Source organism: Dermacentor andersoni, chromosome 2 (genome assembly GCF_023375885.2).
Source record: "Dermacentor andersoni chromosome 2, qqDerAnde1_hic_scaffold, whole genome shotgun sequence".
Classification (NCBI taxonomy): domain Eukaryota; kingdom Metazoa; phylum Arthropoda; class Arachnida; order Ixodida; family Ixodidae; genus Dermacentor; species Dermacentor andersoni.
Window position 1 is genome coordinate 170,773,701 of NC_092815.1, and position 23,180 is coordinate 170,796,880.

Below are 23,180 nucleotides of genomic sequence, written 5' to 3' on the forward strand. Positions count from 1 at the left end.
CGGCTCTTGTTAATTGTAATAAAATAATATCTTGGATCAACAGTTTTCTAACCAATCTTAAACTGAGCGTGACAGTTGATAATCACCTTTCACAACCACTCGACGTCCTCTCCGGAGTACCGCAAGGATCGGTTCTTGCGCCACTCTTGTTCTCGATGTTTATCAACGACATCCAGTTTTCCATTAAAAAACTCCATTCAGATGCGCCTGTTTGCCGACAACTGTGTAGTGTACCCAGTCGTACACAACTCAGACGGCCAAATGGAGCTCATTAATTCACTGCAGACAATTCACTCCTGGTGCAACACTTGGGGCATGAAACTGAATTCTGCAAAAACACATTACATTTCTTTCACAAATAATAAACTCCCGCCTAACTTTACATATGTGATCGGAAGCTCAATAATCAACAAAAAGCGACCAGGTAAAAATACCTAGCCATTAAACTCCTGTCTAACCTTAATTGGGAACCACATATCTCGACCATGTGTCAAAAAGCCAAAGGCAAACTATTCTTTTTAAAAGGGGAACTACGCACTGGACCACCATACCTCAAGTTAAACGCATACAAAACACTAATAAGGTCATGCCTAGAATCCGGTGATATAATCTGGAGTCCTGATCAAAAATACCTTATCAATAAAATAGAACGCATAAAAAAATTAGCAGTCAGGTTTGTATATTCAGATTACAAAAGACAATCTAATGTCTCAAGTCTAATCGCGAGGGCAAACCTCAAATCCCTCTCGCAGAGAATAATTTCTCGACTAAAACTTATTTATCAGTTATACCATGGTAATTTTCAGATAACACGTTCTCATTACCTGCATGATCCTCCTAGACGCTCTACCAGACTAAATCATTTTAAGACAATTCATCTACCCTAAGTCGTGTTGATGTTCACAGACACTCCCTTTTTCCGTCAGCCGTTTCCCTGTGAAACAAGTTAACTAGTGGTATTTTATGTTGCAATGACATCTACTATTTATGAGCCTCATTCAGTGCATTGACTTTTCACCATGATTCACCATGGATAGCTCACTGTGGCATCGTCGGCAACAACTTTGCTGACAGGGCTGCCCGGTCTGCCCACAAAGACACCCAGACGCGTCCAATACCTTTGGAGAGGTCGGACGCTGCCAGAGAACTTTGCCTGCTTGCACGCAAAAAGTCGCAAGATTTCTTGAGTTCAAGTGCTTTCAATTGCCGATTGCATGAACTAGACCCCATTATACGGCTACAACTGCCGTCTAGCCTTTCCCGCAGCCAAAAAACCTTCATTTGCCGCTTGTGGCTGGGACTGGCGTTCACAAACGCCTGCTCCTATCGTATCGGAAAGGCCGAGAGCCCGATGCGCGACTCCTGTAGGCGCGAGGAAACCATCGAGCACCTATGGTGTACCTGATGTTGCGACGACGTACAACGCCTCTCTCTGAGGACAACTTTAAACAGATTTGACTCAAGATCGTTCTGCGAGTCAAAGATGCTCGGACCGTGCCCACACACGTCACTGGCACCGAAAAGTGATTCGTGCACTAGTACACTACTTGAAATGCATCGGCTTTAGAGACCGTTTATAGTGTCCCGGTGCATCCTCCCACACGCACTCAGTGCTCACTCGCTCCCTCTTTTGCTCTTTTTAATCCCCTTCCACTCCCCCTCAGTGTAGGCTAGCAAACCGAGTGCTCGTCTGGTTGACCTCCCTGTCTTTCTTGTCCTTGCTCTCTCTCTCTCTCTCGCCCCATGATTTCTTTTGACTACGTACTCGCATTTACCATTACATTTCTGTACCACTCCTGCACGGGCCGTGAATGGCCTGCAGTATATTCAGATAAAATAAAAATAGCAGCGACACGCCATAGCCGCTACGTCACCGCCGCGAGTCGGCCTATAGTGCAGTTATGTGTGTAGAGATCACTTTACCATAAAAAACAAGAAAGAAGCTTTCTTATCATTTGCAATGTTCTGGTGATGAAGTTACTGAAAGAACAGGCAACAATGTCTAATGTTTTCAAGAAGTAATTTGCCAGTCACGTACTAGTGGAAAATTTTATAATGTCCTTAGGGAGGATCTCACTGTATCTTAAAATTTGGACACGTAAATTAGTTCTACTTTGTGATGAGTACTTAGCTCATCACAATGATGAGTACAGTACTGGGCGTCATCGGTACTGTTAAGAACAAAATAGGAGTGGCTAGACTTTGGGAAAAATTTTTGATATGGTTTAATACTTAGCCATTTTCAGCAGTGTCACTACGTAATTGGACTTCTTCACTATCTGACATCTGGCGACGGTGCTGCTGCTGATGACGAGCAGCAACAAAGAACTTTAGGACAAATACAGCCATTGCTAGTTACCTTTATTTATAAGAAATAAATACACTCCTCAGGTGTATCTATCCGTAGTAACCGTGGCCATAACCTCCGTAGCCTCCGTAACCACCGTAGCCGCCGTATCCACCATAACCACCGCGACCATAGCCGCCATATCCACCGTAGCCGCCGTAGCCGCCGTATCCACCATATCCGCCGTAGCCGCCATATCCACCGTAGCCGCCGTAGCCGCCGTATCCACCATATCCGCCGTAACCGCCAAGGCCACCGTAGCCGCCGTAGCCGCCGTATCCTCCGTATCCATATCCTCCGTAGCCAGCCGCCACAACAGCGACAACAATGAATAGAGTCAGCAGTGACAGCTGAAAAAAATAAAGAACAAGGCGAAGATACGCTGTTAACATCGTAAACGTCAAAGCGCGAATTTGCCAAATGTAACATTATATTTCAACTTCTGGTAGCATCCTTACACGACTTTCTCGTACCATCTGCTCGCATTGAATGACGCCTGCATTTCAGACGAAAATACAAGCGCTGTTCTTGTGTAATTTCTTTATATATATGTACATGAATAGCAGTATATAATTCAAAGAACTGTAGTATCGAAGTGACAAAGCCGACAAAGACTGACGCCAGTATTTATTTATTTATTTATTTATTTATTTATTTATTTACAATACTGCCAGTCTCATATCGAGACCATAGCAGGTGGGCATATGATTGTACATGCAATTCATGTTTTATATACCGAATGGTAAGAACATGAAAACATATAAATGAAATACATCAAACAGGTTCAATGCACAATTTTACAACACTAATAATATTAATAACAAGAGCAACTCACAGAAATAGTACACTTCAGGTTAGATGTACGTAAGGATTATTACAATGTTATAAAAACAAGAAGGTAGGTGTTTAGGTATAGTTCAGAAAATGGGAGTTCTGACGATTATATATGCATAAGAACTATTCTTTCCTAACTACTTATTTCATCTTCTAATAACTTAACAAAATCAGACTGCGAAACTGTGTTAGTTACAGATGCATCTAGGTTATTCCACTCGCGAACAACACGAGGGAAAAAGGAAGACTGAAAAGTATCGTTATTACAAAGGAACTCGTTTAGTGTATATGCATGATTATGACGAAGTATGCGGAATTTAGAAAAGGTAACGTATGCAGAGGCATTTATTTTTAGTCGGCTGTGTAATATTTGATGCAGAAATTTTAGACGAGCTCGTTTTGCTCGTACAGCCAAAGTTGCAAGCCCTGACTGTGTTAGAAGAAGAGTAGGGGAATCACTGCGCCGGTATTTTCGGTGGATAAACCTAATTGCCTTTCTCTGGATCCTTTCCAGATTAGAAATACTTGTTTTAGAGTACGAGAACCATACGACACTAGCATACTTAAGGACAGGTCTCACAAATGTAATGTAAGTTAAAAGTTTGACGTTAGTTGGTGCCAACCGCAGACACCATTTGAGAAAGAAGAGTTTTCGTAATGCACAAGAAGTAATGTTGTTAATATGTGCTGTCCAGTTAAGGTCGGAAGTTATTGTTAAACCAAGATACTTATGCTGTTGAGCTCTAGTTACGAGGCTGCCGTTAAGTGTGTAGTGGAAAAGCGATGGGGGCATTTTTCTCGTCACTGTATGACAGCAAAGCTCAGCTTGAAGTCGAATGTCTATTATTTGACGTTCTGCTGAAACGTTGACTCCTGTCTTTGACATTCCTTCTTCGACCACTATAGAACTTATATGACGGACGCGTCAAGTACAAATGAAAAGCAGCGTTCTTACGAGAGCCTTCATGTTTCCGTTGTTACTGTGGGGAAGTGGTGCGTGATATCCGAGTACGGTGCTTGCACAGCTGTCTGCGTGGAGGCGATGTCCTGACTGGAGAAGGTTGTAAGGTTCTTATATATACACCAGCTTCTGGAGTCAGTGTCAAGTCTTGCCACGCCCGAGTAACCTCCCTCACCCGGCAATCCGAGAAGAAAGGCCAGCTTATGGAAGTGTCACAGGAAAGGAACGCACTCCGGAAGCATTTTGGCACGTACGTTGCCCTCTTTACTATTATTTGCTGTTTTGTACGTCGCAAGGTTTCCAGAAACACGGGAGAACGCCTTGTCGTCGTGGTAAAAAAAAAAGAAAACGAAGAAAGGCCAGGAATGAGCACGCGCAGTTTAAACTTCGGCGGTCATTGCGAGAACCGCCCTTCATGGCCACGGATCAAGTGTCCACTGGCAACGGGGCCAATGGCACAACGATGGCCGATTTGAGAAGTGGTGCGTGCGCCTTCGAAAGTATTTTCAGACAGTTGTACATTATAGGATGTATGAGGCGAGTAGCTTAAAAAGCAGGACGTTAGAAAACGGCAACAGAAGTACAGGTGTATTTCGATTTGAGATGTACTGACGTGATAATTTCGCCAAATCTTTTTTTTTCTAATAAATTGAGTTTGAAGCCTTTTAAACCCTTAAGATGAAACAGAAAGCGTCGGAGCCACCTAAAAAATTTTGCTGTAACAGTTGTTTATGCGACCCTGGCCGAGTATTCGCAAAATGTTACGACGCTATAGTTGTTCATAAGAGCGGATTCCAGAAAATTTCAACACTGGAGAGAGAGCTAGCGATGGCCGCCTTCCAAGGGCAAATCTCTCTCATGAACTAAAATCTTTGTGAATTTCGCCCCAGTTTGGTTTCGCTGCCGAGGAGCTGGATGCGTCCTGACGTCACCATACACTGGCTGGCCCCATTACTGCGATCACTGCGGCTGCCATGCGTGAGCACCGCCTAAGGAAATGCCCACAGCACTGTTCTTTCTTGTTCATACAAGCAATGTCATCATACCTCGCGTTATTGCTAGACGACGTCAGTACATTTTGCTCTGTGTCATGACATCACAAAGTGTCGATGACGTCATACCCGGAATTTCGGTAACAACGTCGCTTCGAAATTAAATATACCTTGTGTTTCCCAAACTTCAGAATTGCTGAGTGTCATCCTTCTATGCGCGATAAGCATGCGGTAGATTTCTTACGCCTTCGAAAATATTTTTAAGTACTTATTTAAATCTGTCGTTGAAAGAAACACGAAATAAAAGGGAAGTAGGCTCACAAATTGGAGGCGAAGGGGTGATCATGGTACATGTACAGCGGATTAACACGACATTTGCATTTCGCTTGCCTAAATTGAGTGTGCAGAAGCTAAAAAAAAATGGCAGTTTCGCCTGAAGTGTGAAGCATTGACAAGGTTTAACTTCGCGCTTGAACTGCTTCGAAGGTGTCTTAACTCTACGCGTGCGCGACATGTGACGCAGGACACAAGGTAGCTCCTGCTGGGCAGAAGGAACAGCGCACAGGCAGCTACCAGGCTTCTCACAACGCTCTTAGGCGTGATTAGCGCCCTCAGTGACGCTGCAGACGTCGCACCTCGATGGTCCACCAGATGCTCGTCTGGTTGACCTCCCTGCCTTTCCTCTCTTTGCTATCTCTCAGTCTCTCCATGAATTTCTCTTTGTAATGGGGGGGGGGGGGGATTAAAGTATTCTCAAAATTTGCAGTGTACTTTTGCTGTCTCAACGCCATTTCGGTAAGCCAAAGCCGAATACCGAAATATTCGTCGCGTGGTTTCTTAAAATGGTGTTCTTATTGCGTAAGCTGAGAGGAGTGCACGATACCTCATTCAGATCGGTTTCTTTAACGAATCGAAGCTCTCGGCCATGCAAAGTTGCTTTGTTTATTTTCGGGTTACTTGATGCTTTCATGCCCGTGCAACCCGCTTGACGCCAGGACTCATCGCTGACGCTGATTTTATTACGTTCATACCGCTTTATGGCCACTCGCTTCAACATGCGTAGAGTTAACCATGTGAGTAAGTGTCGCAGAAAGCATGTAACAAGTGTAAGAAATGAGCTTTGCGCAGAATAACGGGTTTAGAACTGAATGACCATAGACACACAATTTTAATGGTTACACGTGATGGGCAAGCATTCTCGGCAAACTTTGGAATGAAGCGACGTGCCTTTCTTTTTTGTGTGTGAACGGCGAGAAAGAAAAAAAATGACTTTTCTAAAGAAATTGGTTTTGCGATGTGCGTGAAAGGCGAAAAATTTCACGTACGATAGATTTTCGTGCATGCTAAATAACTCCACGCGTTCAAAATTAGCCTGAGGCAGCGTCTTTCGTACGTCCTGCGTTTCTTTCGCATGTTAACTACCACTAATATATCGACACGCGTACATGCTTATCTTTTTTCCGTGACCATGCTTCGCCGGCTAACAAATGTCTAAAGTTATCGCTCAACGCAAGACGCGCCTTCATGTACCAGAACATGCTTGATCGTTCTCGTCGATTCAATCTGGTGTCTATGTCGTAGCTGAACATTGTGTAATCAGATTGCACGCGCGATACGAATAGTGTTGTACATTCTGGAAGGCACGCGAGCACCTGCGATTAACCTGGAATCTTGGACGAGTCACCTGTAAATAGCCCACGCTCTTGACCCGCAGATCAGAATTTCTGCGGTCGCCTACCGTGGTGGCCGCTATCGTTGTGCTTTGAGTGTAACTAGTTTTTCTGGGCGTAGATTCGCCCAATAAAGCGTAAAGTTCGTTACTCATTGTTTCGCTACTGTCTGGTTCTTTGCCGTGACAACAACGGGAGAACATGCTTAATTCAGAAAGTCTATCAACATCACCATCCCCACGCTGAGCTCATCCCTCCACCCACGTACCTTTCATCGCGGGTTGACCACGTTAGTAAAATAGGATGTGCATTTTATCGCACAAGCACATTTCTACACTCTTTCATACCGAACACCTCACGGGACTGGAACCACCTTCCCGCCAATCTTGTTTCCATCACTGATCATGCTTTGTTCAAACAATCCTTATTTGCATTTTTTCATTGCAACTAACTGTGCCATCTAGTGAGTAATCTTGTTTGTATCACGCTGTTTGTTTCTATTTTGTCGTTATTTCTTGTATTCTGCACTAATAGTATTTGCATTACCATTTCTTTTGTGTAACATTGTGTAACTTACCGTTCCTTTGTAACCACTCCCCTCTACAGTGTATTTGCGTTTAAGGGTATTTGGAACAAATAAATAAATAAATAAATAAATAAATAAATAAATAAATAAATAAATATCATGCTGTCGAGTGCCTTAGATAAATTAGCATACGTCACTGCTACTTCCCATTTATATGACTGTGCATGACCTACCGATAAATTTTAACAAAATTCTCCAGCGACAATATATATCGTTACCAATGCCGTGCATCACGTGTCCTACGAGAGTCTCCAACAGCAGGAAATTGTATTAATATTAAACGAATTAAGTCACAAGGACGGAGAACGCGCCGACAGGCCAAGCGAGAAAGCTGGCAGAAGTACCTACAGCACAAATCAATTGCTGAATAGAAGAGAAAGAAAGTTTGGGACATAGTTAGAAGAATAAAAAGGTTGCTCCCGAAGTCACACAAGTCACAATCAAGGAAATGGCATAGAACGCCAGGCCAACTCCCTCTCGAGGTTCACCAAGTATTTAGCTCTGCAAGCTATCTAAATGACTTTTAAAGCACAAAGAGCAGGTGAAAAGGACCTGAGCGTAAATGCAGGTCATCTCAAGCGCACAACGGCCCCTTAATTACAGGTCAACTCCACCCAGCGCTTAACCCCTGCAAGAATTCTGCGCGAGGACCTGACCGCATCGCGTAGAGAATGATAAAAAAAAACTACACTATTGAAAATCTATGTATACTGATACTTCTTTAAGTGTTTAATGTTATATGGACAGGTGCGTACGTTCCCTCCTCTTGGAGAAACGCTATTATGATTCCTATCCTCACGGCCGGAAAGGAGCCGTCCGGGATTAACAGTCAGAAGCCTATAACATTGACTAGAGCTGTCTCTGTAATATCTCTGAAAATGAAAAAAGCGGTGGGTAATTCACATATTAGGAACACCAACTTACGAGATCCATACAGTGCGGTTATAGTGAAGGCAGGTCAGCAACAGATCACCTCGGCTGTATTGTGTCAAACATTACAGAGATATTTATGCACAGTTATTTCTTTCGGTGTTTTGAGACACATTATAAGACATGGCCGCTATGGAATCCTGCAAGAGTTTTCTGCCGCGGATATGCGGGGAAACCTGTTAAATGTAATCGAGAGCTATTTCTCAAGTTGATCATTCCGTCTTATAATTGGTAATACTCTCCCGCGCACTTACACAGAAGACTGGAGTGCCATAACGAGGAGTACTCAGCAGCACCCTCTTCGCGGTTAAATTAATTATCCGCGTACGTCATTGCCACCTATATACAATGTTTCATTGCGTCTATGTAGTCTACTGCGTCCAAATGTTTATACGGTATTAATTATTTGTGTAATGAAGCAGACGCGCCCCTGCATATGTGCCGTCTGAAGAGGAAGACGAAGGGCCGTGCCGTGATCGCGAGCGAGCCCCGTGCTACGGACAGCCCTTGCAGTGCTTTGATTTATCTAGCGTTCCACACCGTTGTGAACGACAATAAACCTCATCGCCTTTGGTGGAGGTTGCTGAGATACTTCGCCTCGTCCTGGAGCTCCGCACTCGAACCCTGCCAACAAGATCGCCCAGCACAATGCCTGATCCCACCACCTCGTTGCCTGCACCCCCGGCTGCCACTGTCATCTGCGCCGGCGTCCCTCGTCAGCGCGACCCACCCATTTTCAGTGGGACCGCCGAACACGACGTGGAAGACTGGCTGTCATCGTACGAACGTGTAAGTGCCCATAACAGATGGGATGACCAGTCTAAGCTGACCCACGTGCCTTTCTACCTAGCCGACGTAGCCAAACTTGGTTTTGCAACCACGAATCAGACTTTACGAGGTGGTCCGCGTTTAAGACTCTGTTTGCTGAAGTCCTTGATCGCCCAGCTGTGCGTAAGCTACGCGCTGAACAGCGTCTACGCCAGCGCGCACAGCAGCCTGGAGAGGCATTCCCCAGCTACATCGAGGATGTTCTCGATTTGTGCAAGCGGGTAAATCCCAGCATGTCAGAGGATGACAAGATTAAACACAGAGGATGTTCTCGACTTGTGCAAGCGGGTAAATCCCAGCATGTCAGAGGATGACAAGATTAAACACATCCTCAAGGGCATCGAGGACAGCGCATTCCAGATGTTGCTGGCCAAAAGCCCAACTAGCGTATCAGTCCTCATTAACCTCTGCCAGAGCTTTGACGAGCTGCGCCGCCAACGCTCCATCGCCCGCCAGAACATTCAGCACGCCGATTCCGTCTCGAGCATCGCGGTTTCTACCGAAATAACCAACTCGACCCTCTCGCAGCATATTAAAGATATTCGTGTAGAGGTGGCCAGGCAGTGCTCCCTCACAGCGACGCACCTACGGCAGCTTTGCCTCCAACGCTGCAGCAAGCCATCCGAACTCAGATATCTGAAGCGCTTCCTGCAGCTCCTACAACACCCCTACCCAATCCTGTGAGTGTGCCGCTGGCCCATACCACCTTTGCCACTCACCCTACGTCGCTGCCGCTCAGTTATGCAGCCGTGGTTGCGCGGCCACCTGCGCAGACAGCTTCCTTTTCATCGCCCATGCATCCGGCTTCATTTCCAGTTGCCCGACCGTCACCACAGTTTTTGCGTCCCACCGAGACGTGGCGCACTCAAGACAACCGGCCTATCTGCTTCGCCTGCGCCATTGCTGGTCATGTAGCGCGCTTCTATCGCCGCCGCGCCCCAACTGAGCGTACCAGCTTTGACACGCCCAGCTACGCGCTACGCCCAGCTACGCCGTCCCACCTCCATTTTCACCGCGACGTCTCGACACTGATCGCCGGTCGGAAACTCGGCGCTCTCCTTCCCCTCGTCGGCGTTCGATTTCGCCCCTGCGTCATCGAGTTCCCACTGAAGAGGGAAACTGACTGCTGCAGTTCCTGAGGCAAGAACTGCAAATACATCGACGTTCTCAAGACCTCAATCTTCGCCGCAAAATGTTATTAGCGTTTTTGTAGAGGGAGTACCCGCAGTCGCACTAGTCGATACCGGAGCAGCCGTTTCCGTCATTCACGAGAGCCTTTGCCGCAAGCTACGAAAAGTGACTACAGTTCGCTCTGGCCTGGTGCTCGCCACTGCCAGCGTGCAGCGAATTCACCCTTCAGCTGTATGCACGGCCCGTGTCGTTATCAAGGACATTCTGTACATTATCGAGTGTTTCGTGCTACCATCTTGCTCTCACGACCTCATCCTTGGTTGGGTTTTCCTGTCACGTCATCATGCTGTCATTGACTGTTCGCGTGCAGAAGTGTCGCTTTTACCACTATGTGAATCACTGCCAACGAGCTCTCCTCACTTTGCTGACAAACTCACTGTTGATGCCGACACAACCATACCTCCTGAGTTTCGATGGCTGTTGTCTTGTCGTCTGATGCCACATCTCACGCCACTGTGGTGTTCACGCCGTCCGATGTGTTTGCTCAACGCAAGGGCATTGTTCTTCCGTTTGCCGTGCTTACTGTAACATCTGGGTCAACTGTGATGCTGGTCACCAACTACTACCAGTACCCGATCAGCCTACTGCGTGGAGAGACCGTAGGATACTTCCAGGCGGTCGACTACGTCGACGACCTCGATGTTCCTACCGACTCCCTCCGTCATGTTGACGCCATCGCTTCGGTGTCCGGCTTATCACCTTCAGTGGTTTTTGACAACGCCATCGACCCTGCTCTTTCCCCACCTCATCACCGCCAACTTCTCGCTCTCCTTCACCAGTTTGTCAACTCCTTCGACTATATATCAGACGTCACTGGGCCGTGCCACCGGTGTTTCTCACACCATCGAAACCGGTTCCCACTCCCCCTTGCGACAGCGCCCGTATCGTGTCTCCGCCGAAGAGCGCCGACTCATCACGGAGCAAGTGGACGACATGCTCAAACGTAGTCATCCGTCCCTCTCAAAGTCCTTGGTCTTCACCTGTCGTATTGGTGAGAAAAAAAGATGGCTCCATTCGCTTTTGTGTCGACTACAGACGCCTAAACAAGATAACGAGAAAAGACATTTATCCACTGCCTCGAATCGATGACGCTCTCGATTGTTTACAAGGCGCAGAATACTTCAGTTCCTTGGATCTGCGCTCCGGGTACTGGCAAGTTCCAATGGCCGAGCCTGACCGTCCGAAAACCGCATTCGTTACACCCGATGGCCTCTACGAGTTTAACGTCATGCCCTTCGGGTTGTGCAATGCGCCTGCTACTTATGAGCGTATGATCGACACCATCCTTCGCGGTCACAAATGGAAGACCTGTTTATGTTACCTAGACGACATCGTCGTTTTCTCAACCGATTTTCCGACACACCTCGCTCGCCTGCATGACATTCTGACCTGTCTCGCATCTGCCGGCCTACAGCTTAACCTCAAGAAGTGCCGTTTTGCTGCAAAAAAACTAACCATATCGGGTCACGTTATCTCAAAAGACGGCGTCCTCCCGGACCCAGACAAGCTCCGCGCCGTTGCCGACTTTCCAACGCCCACGTCTATCAAAACCCTCAGAAGTTTATTGGATTATGTTCCTATTTTCCTCGCTTCGTACGCAATTTCGCATCCATCATGGCACCTTTGACAAGTTTACTTTCCGCCAGTAACGGCATAGCAGCGTGGTCACCTGAATGTGATGCAGCGTTTCGGCAGTTACGCCACTTGTTGACCTCACCACCGATTCTTCGCCACTACGACCCTGATGCTCCCACGGAAGTCCATACTGACGCCAGCGGAGTTGGCCTTGGCGTGGTCTTAGCGCAACGGAATGCTGGCTATGATGAATACGTCGTCGCTTATGCGAGCCGTACTCTAAAGAAAGCAGAATTAAATTACTCCGTCACAGAAAAGGAATGCCTAGCGATCATCTGGGCACTAAGCAAGTTTCGCCCATACCTTTACGGCCGTTCTTTCACCGTTGTTACTGACCACCATGCCCTTTGTTGGCTTTCTTCCTTGAAAGACCCGACTGGACGCTTGGGACGTTGGGCGCTTCGCTTGCAAGAGTACGACACCCGCGTCATGTACCGCTCCGGTCGCAAGCACTCCGACGCTGATGCGCTCTCTCGCTCTCCACTGACGCCTGATTTGGCTTCTTTGTCAGCTTCCTCGTCCAACCTGTCACCGTTCACCATCCCTGACATCCTCACAGAGCAGCGCAAGGACCCAACCCTTGCAATGTTACTTGACTACCTTGCCGCTCCGCCTGACGTCCCTTCGACACGAGCACTGCGTCGCCAAGCAACCCACTTTTCCGTGCGGGACAACATTCTATATCGTCGCAACTACATGCCCGACGGACGCAAATGGCTCCTCGCTATACCTCGTCATATGCGCTCTGACGTTTGCACGTCTTTTCACTCTGATCCCCTAAGCGCCCATGCCGGCGTCCTCAAAACTTACACAAGGTTGCGTCAGCGTTGTTATTGGAGAGGCATGTACAACTTTGTGCAAAAGTTCATTCAGTCTTGCACTGTATACATGCCAACAAGACAAGACACCTACCCAGCGTTTCACAGGACCGTTGCAGCCGCTACCATGCCCGTCTCGTCCGTTCGACCGCGTCGGCATCGACCTCTACGGCCCGTTTCCATGCAGCGGGCGTGGAAATCAGTGGATTATTGTCGGCGTAGATCACCTTACTCGCTACGCTGAGACTGCAGCTCTGCCAGCAGCGACCGCCCGTGACGTTGGTTTTTTCATTCTTCGCAATTTTGTTCTTCGCCACGGTGCTCCCCGAGAATTACTGAGTGATAGGGGCCGTGTCTTCCTGTCGGAGGGTATCCAAGCCCTTCTCGCTGAGTGCAGGATAATTAATCGCAAATCGACCGCATACCATCCCCAGACCAACGGTCTGACCGAGCGCTCCAATCGCACACTTGGCGACATGTTGCGGATGTATATTTCATCCGACCACTCCAACTGGGACACCGTACTTCCCTTTGTTACGATAGCGTACAACACCGCGAAGCAAGCGACCACCGGCTTTTCCCCCTTTTTCCTTGTGTATGGCCGTGAGCCTCTATGCCCTTTGGACACCATACTGTAGTACCAACCTGACGCTACAGAGTATACTCCGCTTTCCGAAGTCGCCAAATATGCTGAGGATTGCTGTCAGCTGGCACGTACCCTGACTAGTGAAACTCAAGAACGTCAAAAGACAAGACATGACCGTGACCATCAACCACCGCACAACTTTGCTCCTGGTTCGATTGTGTGGCTTTGGATACCAGCCCACATTCCTGGCCTTTCTTCCAAACTCCTGGCCCGTTATCACGGTCCGCACCGTATCATCGAGGCCACTTCACCGGTAAACTACATCGTCGAGCCGCTCACCGTGTCACCAGACCTGCGTCGTCGTGGGCGCGAGACAGTACATGTCAACGGCCTGAAACCGTATTACGACTCGCTCATCTTTTCCGCGCCCTGAGTCGCCAGGATGGCTACGCTTCGCTCCCGGGGCATTGTAATGAAGTAAACGTGCCCCTGCGTATGTGCCGTCTGAAGAGGAAGACGAAGGGCCGTGCCGTGATCGCGAGCGAGCCCCGTGCTACGGACAGCCCTTGCAGTGCTTTGATTTATCTAGCGTTCCACACCGTTGTGAACGACAATAAACGTCATCGCAATTTGCAACTTACAAGCCCAAGAGTTCCATAACACATCCTTTCACCTGCAGGAGTTGCTGCTGCGATAGTAGCGTTTCGTTGACACGTGGCTCAAGGCGCTTACGTTTAAAAATGATGGTGACGCAGTACTCCTATTGACACGGAGACCTTTTAGTGTATCATAAGCTTCGTTGCATATATTTTATGTCCATAGCACATCTCACACCTCACGTTTCGTTGTCATAGTTGTAACAACTTATATATCGTTACGAGCAGTAAAACAGCGCTAAACAGGATCAGGAGAGGGTCACAGACAGCAGCGCTGACTAACAACCAAGTGTCTTTATTCTTTTAGTCAGCATATATACTCCGCCGCTATCTCAAAGTACGGAATCAGCAGAATTCAGCATGCGCAGGGGAAAAAATGCAATTAATGCGATAGGAAGGCAATCTCCTTCGGAAGGATAGAAATAGAGGGAAGGCTTACACATGCTTCGCCAGTAGCATGAATGTGGAAAGCTTCAGAAATAAGACGTGCGCGGTCATCGCGGTATTTTGACAGGTAGGTCACATCTTTAAAAGACGGCTTGCAGCCGCATTCATTGCAATTGAACTTCCTTGCATTGCAGTCGAAGCTTTCCACATTCATGTTAGCGGCGAAGCATGTGTAATCCTTCCCTCTATTTCTATCCTTCCGAGAGAGAGTGCCTTCTCATCGCGTTACTTGCATTTTTCTCCCCTACGCATGCTGAATTCTGTTGATTCTGTGCGTTGAGATAGCGGCGGAGTATATATATGCTGACTAAAAGAATAAAGACACTTGTTTGTTAGTCACCGCTGTTGTCTGTGTCCCTCTCTTCGTCCTGTTGTTTAGCGCTGTTTTACTGCTCGTAATCATGAACCAACCAGCACAAATACATAAAGCAATTATATATCGTGCCTACTTACAATGGCATACCAACTAGTTCTCAAATCAGGGGGGGGGGGAGGGGGAACCACGAACGATCTGACCTCTCTTCAAAAAAAAAAAATATATATATATATATATATAAAGAGAGAGAGAGAGAGAGAGAGAAAATTACTATTGCAAAATGTCGCAGTTTCGCCCCAGAGGTAAAGCATTGATTGCTATAGCAAATTGCATATTAGAAGACAGCCATAATAAGCAACGCCAGTATAGTTTCATCGGCCGTATAAACTTGTAAACACGCGCTTAGCACCTAAATTACCTAGCATGGTGTCAGCGCGCACAGGCAAACATGCACACATCACACTCAATAACCGCGGACACTCGCTGTCCAAACGCTAGCGTCAGGAAGTGCGGCAGCACCAGCGAGCGAAGGGACCTTCGAGCTGTCATTCTGTTTAACGCAAACCGAGCGACGAGAACACAGCACACGCAAAGGTACAAGCCGTCGGTCCACCTAGACTGTGCCCCCAAAGCTGATCGCTTTCAACGAACGCGCGCGGCCTCCCTATACGCAGTTGCCGCTGAAGTACAACGCACCGGCTACCTCCCGCCCCGCCGGTTCTTGGCACGCGACGGAAAATGGCGCGCTTCCTCCCCGAATACCGCCCTTGCGCACGCGAGAATGAGCCGTGATCGTCGGCTCAGCCTCGCGCACTTTCACTGGCACATACAGCATACGGCGCGCGGCGACGGTGTTATTGCCCTTGGACTTCATGCGGAGCACAATGCCGACGGCGACGGCACCAAAATTGCCCCTGGAATGTGCATATAATTGCTATCAGAAAAAATAGGTTATAGAGCCTGGGAATGCTTCTTTCAGTTATATATTTATTTAACAGACATGGACCTATTTATCAATCACACGTGGTGAACCATGGGCGCCCGAAAAATTATTTGAATTTGCGTTTATTTCTTGCAAGTATATAAAATCTCAAGAAGATGCAGGAACAACGGGCAATAAGTGTCTCAGAGAGGCTCCGGATCCCACCCAGTAGCAGCAGTACAGCACACATAAAAAATGGACATTTGCGACAAACAAATTTAATAATTAAACAAGGAATTGTACTTGCTGTTTAAGTGTACAGCATAAATGCATAGGTGGTTTCGGTAATAATATTGTTGAGGTTATACGCGACGAAGTACTATTAACATAAATTACTTGCAATATTCACAACAAAAAAGACAGCAGATGTGCGCGACCTTGAAGAATTAAAACCCGATTTCCAGCGAAGCTGTTTCTTTCGAACAGCCGCAATAAATGTTTGAGTTTCTTGTAAATATATCGCATACTTTAAAAGTTGCCCGTGTATATATATTTGGCTGTCCCGCTTGAAAACTTGCCCGCATGTAATGCTTTGGAGCACTTCTTGTTGTGAATTTTTAAAAAGCCAGTAAGTATTCAACACATATGTTACATCGCCATGGCATTTACCATATTTAAGAGACTTAGAAGTACTAGTTCGTTGCTGGCTTGATGATTTACCATGGTGTCCTTCCTCCCTCCCTCCCCCACCCGACTCAATTCACGCTAGATTTTATATCGGTTGAGTTCAAAGTTCCTCAAGGCAACGGTAGAAATTCTTTGTTCGCCAAACACATTCAAAAAGTTCCAGATCGCTTGCATGCGTAACTTACTACAAATATCATAATTAGTCCACTGCCTTTGAAGTTTACCTACATATTGCTCATAATGCGCCCTTTATTTTCGCCAAATGTAAGCAAAATTTCTTGTTTCGTTCAACAAGGACATCGCTCAAACCAAGACGGAACGTGTTCTGACACGTGAAAATAGCGCGAAAAAAAAAACGATGGCTTAGTAATTATTTGCAACGATTCTAAGAGATCCACGAACGTAAACATTTTGTCACACATTGCAGTTACCATGACCCCCACCCCTTTTCCACAATATACAAACCTGTTGTACCCAACCGCTATGTCGGGACATTAGGTAGCATATAGCAGCCATATCACACACTCTAACACTTGAATAAGAATTTTTAACAAAGGCTGTGTTTGAGCGAACCGCATTTATCTTCGCATAGAGTGTTTCCATAGCATATCACCAATTTTCGCTAAATTTTATATTTGTGGTTCTTATAGTTCTGCCAGGGCAGCGAACTCAACTCTCCTCGGCTCGTTAGACATGCTCATAACACCCTAGAGTGCTTGTATGCATAATTTATTGCGAAAGCCCCAATTCCTTATCAATTTTGAGCCTAACCTGCACATTACCTGTTAACTTGTCCTTAATGACCAATACATAACAAAGCGGCCTCCTTTTGTTTAGTGAGGACGCCAGGCGAAACTAACGCATCACGCATGAAAAAGTAAAAAGAAGAAAAGATGAGGCTACAATAATTATTCGTAATGCTTCTAAATGAGCTAGAAACGTTAAAGCTAGCTACGCGTCACATTGCATCTAGAATGCTGACTGTTCCTTCAAAGTATAAAATATCTGAAACGCACAGTCCTCTTTGAACATTGGGAAACCTAGCTAATTGCGGCAGCGTGATACTTTCGAACACTTGCTTACATTTTTTTAACCTTGTAATTGAGCAACACTCATTTATCATCACAAATAATGTTGACGCATTGTTCCCCATATGTTCGCACAATTTCATGTCAGTTGTAGTTGCAATTATGCAACTACAATTATGCAAACAGACTTATAACACCATGGACCAGTTACATACAATTTCTGCTAGAAAATACGCATTTATTTTCCCGTGATATAAACAAGATGCCTTGTTTAGCTCACCGAGGACACCGGAGAAACAAACTACGAATCTCGTAAAATACATGAAAACGACGGCTTAGTAATTATCTGCAACACTTGCCTTTAAAGCAGGAAAGTTAAAGTTTCGCAAGGCGCTGCGCTTTAGAATTCTCTTTATTTTCATGGGATTTCAACCGTCTCCCGTGCTGTTGTTTTAGCAGTCTGGGAAACATTTCGATTAGCGGCAGTATGACACCCTGGAACGCTTGAACAAGTAACTTTCTACAAACGCTGTAACGTACCTGCACAGAATAAACATATATCGCTCGTCACTGAGAACATTGCTTCCTATTTCGAACAAATGTAAACACCGTGCCCCGTGTATTCTACTGAGGGTACCAGGGCAAAACAACTAAATGCCGCGTATAGCGCATAAAAATCGGCAGAAAGCGACTATTCAGTAACTGTTTTCAAAGCACATAAGCAACCTACACAGTGCAAATTTTCAGTACACGTCACCAAAAATTGGCCCTAATTTTTTTCAAAATACTGAATATCTGCTTTTTTCCCTCCTGCCGGGAAACATGCAACAGCGTAACTCCTATTTAGAAACAGCCTGAAAATGAAATCGTCGAAGTAAGAAGTGACACTTACCTTTAGAAAAAATTGGTACTGAAACGGCTTTGCATGCTAGACCAACGTCATTTTCACGAGCCTATCTACGATAAGTCGACCCGCCGTGGTTGCTCAGTGGCTATGATGTTGGGCTGCTGAGCACGAGGTCGCGGGATCGAATCACGGCCATGCGAATCCTGGCCATGCGAAAACAACCGTGTACTTAGATTCAGGTGCACGTTAAAGATCCCCAGGTGGTCGAAATTTCCGGAGTCCTCCACTACGGCGCGCCTCATAATCAGAAAGTGTTTTGGGCACGTAAAACCCCATAATTTAATGTTACAAAAAGTCGTGATAACACAATTCAATTCGACAGTTATACCTGCAGGATATCGATTAGACTTTTCATGATGATAGCATACTGAGACTACAATGCTTTGTAGGCTATCTCTGGACAGAGATAAACAATTCCGGTATTTAATAACCCTATGATTTCATGCCGTAAGGCACACAGACACTGGGTGCGGCTAATTATAGTGCTTTATCCGAACCTCCCCTCATCCGCAGGTTAAATGTAGCGAGCTGATTGGAATACGGATATAGCGGTCCCAAAAAACTGGGCATGATGCAAATTGCGCAAGCTGACATTTCTTACAGCAGGAACTGCCCAGCGCCAGGCGGAGAACGCCTGGTGCTAGACATTGACGTGTATGGTCAATTCCGCGCGTCGTCCGCTATAGGGCGTCCCGAGAAGGCACAAAAGACAATCCTCGCTGCCTAAGCAGAGGATGTCTAGTAAAGAAAAGCATTGCTTATGTGTGGCTCTGCCTTTCCCTTACAGCTTCCCTCTCCCTCTCTTTATCAGGAAAGAAAATGTAGCTTCAGCAGTATTTTTGTTGGACTTTCCAGCATGCAGCCGAAAGTGGCCGCTTTCGAAAAGGGGGGGGGGGGGGGACGACATACTTTGCCCTCCACTTTTGACAGTCAAGTGCCCCCTTGCCCTCCCGGTAGATATGTCTACGCCCACTTAATAGCGAATACCATTAGACCTCTACACAGCCACGTTACATCAACCCTGCGAAATTCAAAAAATTGTGTATCATTGACAACCCATTACCATGGCTTTCACGCTCTCTGGCCACATCTGGCCTTTGTGCCAATACATTTTATTAATCATGTATAGAATATAATGTAGTCCATTTTTAGCGATAAAGATTATAAAAATTCGTGACGTCATGGGGAGCTGGTGCGAGGTCTTCAAGGTGGCGTCGCCACTCGTTTTTTCGCCACTCGTTTATCGTTCTGACGTCATTTTCAGCTCATCAAGAGGGCCATTATTGAGGTTGTAGCAGTGTAACTTGTTAGTAGAGCCAAACTTACTTTTCTTTTTAGTGTCATTTTTAGGGATCTGTGTGTGTCTGACAATGAACAGTTCCACTTTTAACTGTTATCTATAGATGAGTTGCTCTTCAAGTGAGAGAACCAATTTTCGCACGCGAAGCGTATCTAACTACGCTGGTCGATTGTGCACCATATACAAACATCCGTCCATGAAATGACAATGCAGGCATTTCGACGGCGCTCGGTATGATGCATTCGCACTTCATTCCTATCTCGACATTCAACAGCAACTTATTGCGTGATGGCTACGGTAAGCCGTTTTATAATTTCGGTTGTTCTTACAAACTCCAAAGGGATCTTCCCGAAGAAGGCAGACGGTATAAAGCGTTTCCGATTTTAATCTTGTTTGAAGTGCTTTTCTTTTTTCTTTTTTTTTCACTTCTGCTTTTTGGTGATGTTTATAAAAGCATGTTCTACACTGGGCTATCGGATTAAGGATAGGAGAGAGTAAAAAAAGAGGGAATGTAAGCGAAGATAAGTTGAAATTCGAAGAGGTACATATATATCAGTTCAAACCTCTACTTATTCTTGCGTTGATATTCCTCGGTACCATCGCCTGTCGAAATTGTTTATATCCTTCAGCATATAGGGCTATCGCTTGTTTGTCCTGCTAGCGTGCTAGAAGCTGCAGTTTCTCACCTGCAAGTGACTACGACGTTACCGTCGGCGTTATAAGTTTAGGGGGAGCGGACTTCTCCAAAAAGTCAAATTTACCCTTATTCTCGCTATGTAGCGTCTAAATCAGTGAAACACAGCCTCAATCACTGAAAAAAATGCAAATTTAAACTTCAGACTACATGCCAAAACCTCGCGGACATTCAGCTTTCCCCTAGACTATGTGCCTTGTAGACTTTTCCCGCCGATAGCTCTTGCTTTGCTTGTCACTTTTCGAGTGCGAAGCGACACGCATGTTCGAACCCTCTCCCCAAAGCTAAGATTGCCGCCCTTCGCCTTTAGTTTGCTTGGAAACGGTGGACACTTTCTATGCAGCTTTCGCGATAGGGGTATTTTCAAGCGGCCGAAAATTGGAGTTTTGATCTCTGAATATCACGTCGGCGCGACCTGCTGAACATTTCTTGCTCCTTTAAGAGCTAGGGTGAAAAAGCATAGGAGACAGCCAATTGCGCACCATCAGCAACGCGGATAGTAGAGAGGAAAGGTGAAAAGAATGTCAAAGGGGCGAGCGTTCAGCCATTGACAGTCTTCTAATGTAAAGTGTTCACCTCGTGTAAACTATGTAAATAGACTCCATGAATGCATGTCAACTTTTGGGCAGCTGAGTATGTATGTGCCACGGGATTCCGTGGTTTCTGTAGCAAGAAAATTGGACCGACGAAGTAGTGCCCACGAGCGCACCTCGTTTTGGCATAATCAAACAGTAAATCCCAAATAAAACTTGTATGCATAGTGTCAGCTTATGATATTTCTAGAGAACGCATACCTCTTAATGAAATAAAATATGCTATTGAATGGCCCTTTCTTTTTCATTTTCACACAATTCTTTATTTCTAATGTTACATTTGGTCTGTCCCATTCATGGGTAAGGCCAATGGCTTAGAAAAATTCATGCTATTAGACTGGGAAGGCTTAGGAGTGAGTATCAACGGCGAATATCTCCGCAATCTTCAATTTTCAGATGAGATTGTTCTGTGTAGCAACACTGGGGATTAATTGCAAGAAATGATTGAGGGCGTTTACCGAAAAAGTATGAGAGTATGGCTGAAGAAAATTATGTGGAAGACGAAGGCAATGGCCTGACAAGTGACCAAGAATTTATGATAGGCAGTCAGCCTCTAGAATCGTTGCAAGAGCGCGCTCATCCAGGTCAATTACTCTCAGAGAACCCTGATCATGGGAATGAAATTTACAGAAGAATAAGAATGAGTTGGGGGGTGCATACGGCAGGCATTACCAAATCCTGACTAGAATCTTACCACTATCGTTGAAAAGAAAAATGTACAATCGTTGCATTCTACCGGTGCTAAAATACGGGGTAGAAAATCGGAGATTAACGAAGAAGCTTAAGAACAAGTTATAGACCGCGCAAAGAGCGATGGAATGAAAAATGTTAGGCGTAACCTTAAGAGACAGGAGCAGAGCGGTGTGGATCAGAGAGCAAATGGGGATAGCCGATATTCTAGTTGGCCTTAAGAGACAGAAATGGATCTGGGCTGGCCATGTAATGCGTAGGGCCGACAACCGGTAGACCATTGAGGTTGCAATTAGGAAATTCGCAGGAATCAGCTAGCGCAAAACAGGACTAATTGAAAATCGCTGGGACACGCCTTCGTACTGGCAGTGGCCATAAAGATAGGCTGATTAATAATAATAATAATAATAATAATAATAATAATAATAATAATAATAATAATAATAATAATAATAATAATATTATTATTATTATTATTATTATTATTATTATTATTATTATTATTATTATTATTATTATTATTATTATTATTATTATTATTATTATTATTATTATTGAAAAGCTGAATTGACAGCTGGCTTTGTAGACGTTTTTGTGATAACAGAAATCAATGTTTCCCAGGCTTGCCTTGATACGTTTACTTTGCATGGCTTTTCTGCACATTTTGCCTCACGAAGCGGGCGTCGTGGCGGAGGTATTGTTCTCTTTGTAAACTACAACTGTGCAGTTTCTTCTGTTGACACATCTTTTGTACATGCCGAATCTATGATGGTCAAAGTTTGTAAGAGGTCATTTTCTGCCCCTATCTTATCGATTTATCGACCACCCTCATGCACCCTTTCAAGGTTTCTTGTAGAGCTTGATGAAACTCTACGGCAGTGGAGCTCAGTGGACCAATTCTGCTTGATCGCAGACTTGACTATCAATATTTTACACCCTGAGGAAGTGACTTTTTGTGATTATTTATCTGCGTTGTCCGCTTATGGCCTGGAATGTACTATTGGAGCTCCTACTAGAGCGGAATTAGTTAATAATAGCCTATTCCAATCTTGTTTAGATCACATAGTGGTCAGAGCTCCCAGCTGTTCATTTAGGTCATGCACTATTTTACAAAGATTGGCGGACCACTACTTTGTAGCATGCCGTCTTGTATTAGCGGACGCGTCTGGAACACCGTCGGTCGAAACTGCATCCGGAAAGCGCAAATCCCTTGTCCCTATTGTTAATCAATCCAAGCTTGATAAACTTATCGGTTCATTTGACTGGGCATCCTTAACCAAAGAAGATTCGTAGGGCAAAGTGTATGAAAGGTTCCGTATGCAACTGAAAAAAATTTGAATTACGTTGCACACGGCTGATAGCTCAGTCGATAAGAAAGGGTCACTGCTGGATGTGCACGGAAATTCTTGCTTCCATTTCGTATCTAGACACCTAGTGGAAACGCTGCAGAAGAAATCCCAGAAACCAGGCACTGCGCTTAAAACACAAGTCGGCAAGAAATAGAGTCGTTGGTCTTCTGCGTGGCGCCAAACGCGGTTACTTCTTTTAGAAATTCCAACAAT

At 45.6% G+C, this 23,180-nt stretch overlaps 1 protein-coding gene across 1 annotated transcript; it reads right to left on the reverse strand.

The window, feature by feature from the left end:
* Nucleotides 1-2,344: 2,344 nt before the first annotated feature.
* On the reverse strand, nucleotides 2,345-4,242 carry LOC126540446 (uncharacterized). The gene is made up of 2 exons (XM_050187264.3): nucleotides 4,137-4,242; nucleotides 2,345-2,697 (listed from the first exon to the last, which is right to left on the reverse strand). Exons 1-2 carry the CDS (start codon nucleotides 4,146-4,148, stop codon nucleotides 2,398-2,400), a joined length of 312 nt encoding a protein of 103 aa, XP_050043221.2. The 5' UTR covers nucleotides 4,149-4,242; the 3' UTR covers nucleotides 2,345-2,397.
* Between the last annotated feature and the right edge of the window lie 18,938 nt (nucleotides 4,243-23,180).